The 2,702-nt window shown below is 51.6% G+C and overlaps 1 protein-coding gene across 1 annotated transcript; it reads left to right on the top strand.

Moving 5' to 3' along the window:
- Positions 1 to 1,446: 1,446 nt before the first annotated feature.
- On the top strand, positions 1,447 to 2,427 carry LOC142586143 (arylamine N-acetyltransferase-like). Its single transcript, XM_075697396.1, has one exon. The coding sequence runs from the start codon at positions 1,447 to 1,449 to the stop codon at positions 2,425 to 2,427; it is 981 nt and encodes a 326-aa protein (XP_075553511.1).
- The last annotated feature ends 275 nt before the right edge of the window (positions 2,428 to 2,702 follow it).

Genomic DNA, 2,702 nt, shown 5'->3' on the forward strand with positions numbered 1-2,702 from the left:
CATGGGACGACTTAGCTCGAAAGTACGGCTACTTTGCATTGACGCCGTGAAGCTACAGGCTAGCACCCTGAATGAACGGAATCTGGCCACCTTGAACACCTTCATCGTGACCGACGTTGAACTGATCTCTTTGCAGGGGACAGATGCGTTTGTCGGCCATTTACCACCGCTAGATGACGAGTCAATGTTCGTCGAGGTGATTAAGCATTGCCGCGATGGCGTCTGCTTGGAGCTCAATAACATTAACAGCAATTGTCTTCTATGGTAAATCTTCTCAGACGTCAGGTATAAAAGTGCGATACAAGAACACAAACCTGGAACTTATGTACATGTTTAGCGTGGTCTTGAGCGGGGAGGGGTCTCAACCTCCGGGATCGGCCCACGTACGCATGAGGCCGCATTTCTACCAGAAAGATCACCTTCGTGCGTAATGTTCGCCGCCAGTGTTTGACAGTAAACATTACGGTTACATGCGCTTCACGTGCGGGAAAGCGTGAGAAGCCGTCAGGGGTGTTTGAATACTATCGCGTTCCACTACTAAAGGCGAAGCTTAAGCGTCCTCCAAATTTTGCAGGACTTTCTCCGTTTGTGCCCGTTGCTTGGCAGCGACTTCAGAGTCGGTCGAGTCGCGGTCGGCCTGCCATCGCTTGTGTTGCTACTCCGTCCTTTTTGCTCGGCACTCCAGCACTCGATGACGAGATAAATGGGTACCTCTACAGAGCTCACACAAACCGCAGCAACTGCCAGATGAGGTCAACCCAGCGCGCCTCCAACGACATTTCTCGTCCTTGACGCTTCGCCTCATTTCTCCATTCCCCTTAGATTAAAGTTGCCTACAGCTGCCTTGCGAGGGGGGCTTGGCTACACAGCGGACACAGCTACGACGCGATATATTCAATCCTCAGCGAAACAGACTTATATGTTTCAAGAAAGTAAATCTTATTTCCTTTTTTGCTGATCTAACAGGTAGGGAAATGTAACAATTATGTTTATAGATATCAAAGAATTTTGAAACACTCTGAATAACAAAGTACGAAGTGGCGTCCGCCAAAGCGTCTTAGCCTACAGAGCGTGCACTCTAGGGCGTCTTTGTAGGTGCACACCGCCATCTCTCGCGAGGTGCTGCAGGTACAAGGCGCGTTTACGTGAGCTCGCGCGCATCCTCAAATATACGTGTAGCCTGCGCCGTGCGCTTGCGCGTAAAATAGGTCAGCAACACGGGGACGAAATACAAAATTTTTTTACGGGTAGAGGGACTGCAACGCATAGGCATACTGTTGTCACTGCCACCTGTGCCCCATTTCAGGTGAGGGTCGAAGTGAGCCATTTACTGGAAACACGTTTCGCGTGTGCAGTATTCCGCCGTGAGTTTGCGTGTACATTCAATTGCGCACGCAAAGCTCGCAATTACTGCTAGTGCGACAGAGCGAACTGGCAAAAGGAGACATGGAAAGTGGAGCGCTCGTCTCACCGCAGCAAAACATTGACTGCAGTTTGCAATATGGTGAGTCCTCAGAGCATCCGGACCCCGTGCTGTTTGCCGCAGCCCGAAAGCGGAAGATCGACTTCAGTGGCTACCGCATGGGACCACTTAACCCGAAAGAACTGCTTCTCTACCTTGACGTCCTGAAACTAGAGCCCAGTACATTGAGTGAACCCAACCTCACCACCTTGAACACCCTCATCTTAGCCCACCTTGAACGAATCCCTTTCCAGGGGATAGACACTTTCGTCGGCCATCAGCCGCCGCTTGATGACGACTCAGTGTTCCGTAAGTTGATTGAGCAGCGCCGGGGTGGCTACTGCGTGGAGCTCAATAACATCTTCGGGAGGCTCTTGCTGACACTGGGCTTCAAGTTCAACATTCGGGCTGCCAGGGTCCGCTGGGGCCGTCCGCTGGACACGCCACTGACCCCTCTAGGACACATGCTCTTCTGCGTCGACCTGGGCGAGGAAGGAGAGTACTTCGCAGATGTGGGCTTTGGCGGGCCCAACCCGTTCAAAGCCCTGCCTGTAGAAGGCGACGCTGAACCGTATCGTGTGCGCAGACTCGATGAAGAAGGCAACATCGAGGTGGCCATCAAGTCGACGGGACGCGGTGTCGCATCGGCGAGTTGGCGTCCCTTGTACCACGTGTTTCCTCCGCCGCAAAAGTGGATCGACTTCGTGCCACAGAACTGGTACGCCTCGCTGCACCCGCGGTCGTTGTTCCGTAACGTGCTCATGGTGGGGCGCTTCGTTGATGATTCGTGGCTGACGCTGGTGGACGGCCGCTTTTGCCGCCGCTCGACGATCGGGCAAGTGGAACAGCGTCATGTCACGGAGGTGGAAGAAGTTCTTCGCCTCTTCGGCACCGAGTTTGCTTTAAAGCTGAATCCCACCATTGACCTCGACTTCCTCAGGTGCCGGATTAAGAGCGTTATTTAGACATGCAGATCTGTAGAAGGAGATAAATTGGGAACAGGATGTTCCGTTTCCCCTTCAAATCGCCTCGTGTAACATTAAGGAAATAAAGGCTACTTTATATAGGTAAAATTTGCACGACGATGCACACGATATGCAATTTGCCGATGTAGTCCGCCATATTTTATATAGATAGGCATTAAAGCCTCACCGCACTAGTCGTTTGGATGTCCGCCAGAGATCATCACTGAAATCCCAAATTGTTTTACACTATGTTTAATAAGCAATCACAAAATATT

This window comes from Dermacentor variabilis, chromosome 6 (assembly GCF_050947875.1).
Source record: "Dermacentor variabilis isolate Ectoservices chromosome 6, ASM5094787v1, whole genome shotgun sequence".
In the NCBI taxonomy this organism is placed as follows: Eukaryota; Metazoa; Arthropoda; class Arachnida; order Ixodida; family Ixodidae; genus Dermacentor; species Dermacentor variabilis.

What these genes read in the sequence shown, in the direction of transcription:
- LOC142586143 (XM_075697396.1), top strand. Translation starts at nt 1,447, where the DNA reads ATGGAAAGTGGAGCGCTCGTCTCACCGCAGCAAAACATTGACTGCAGT.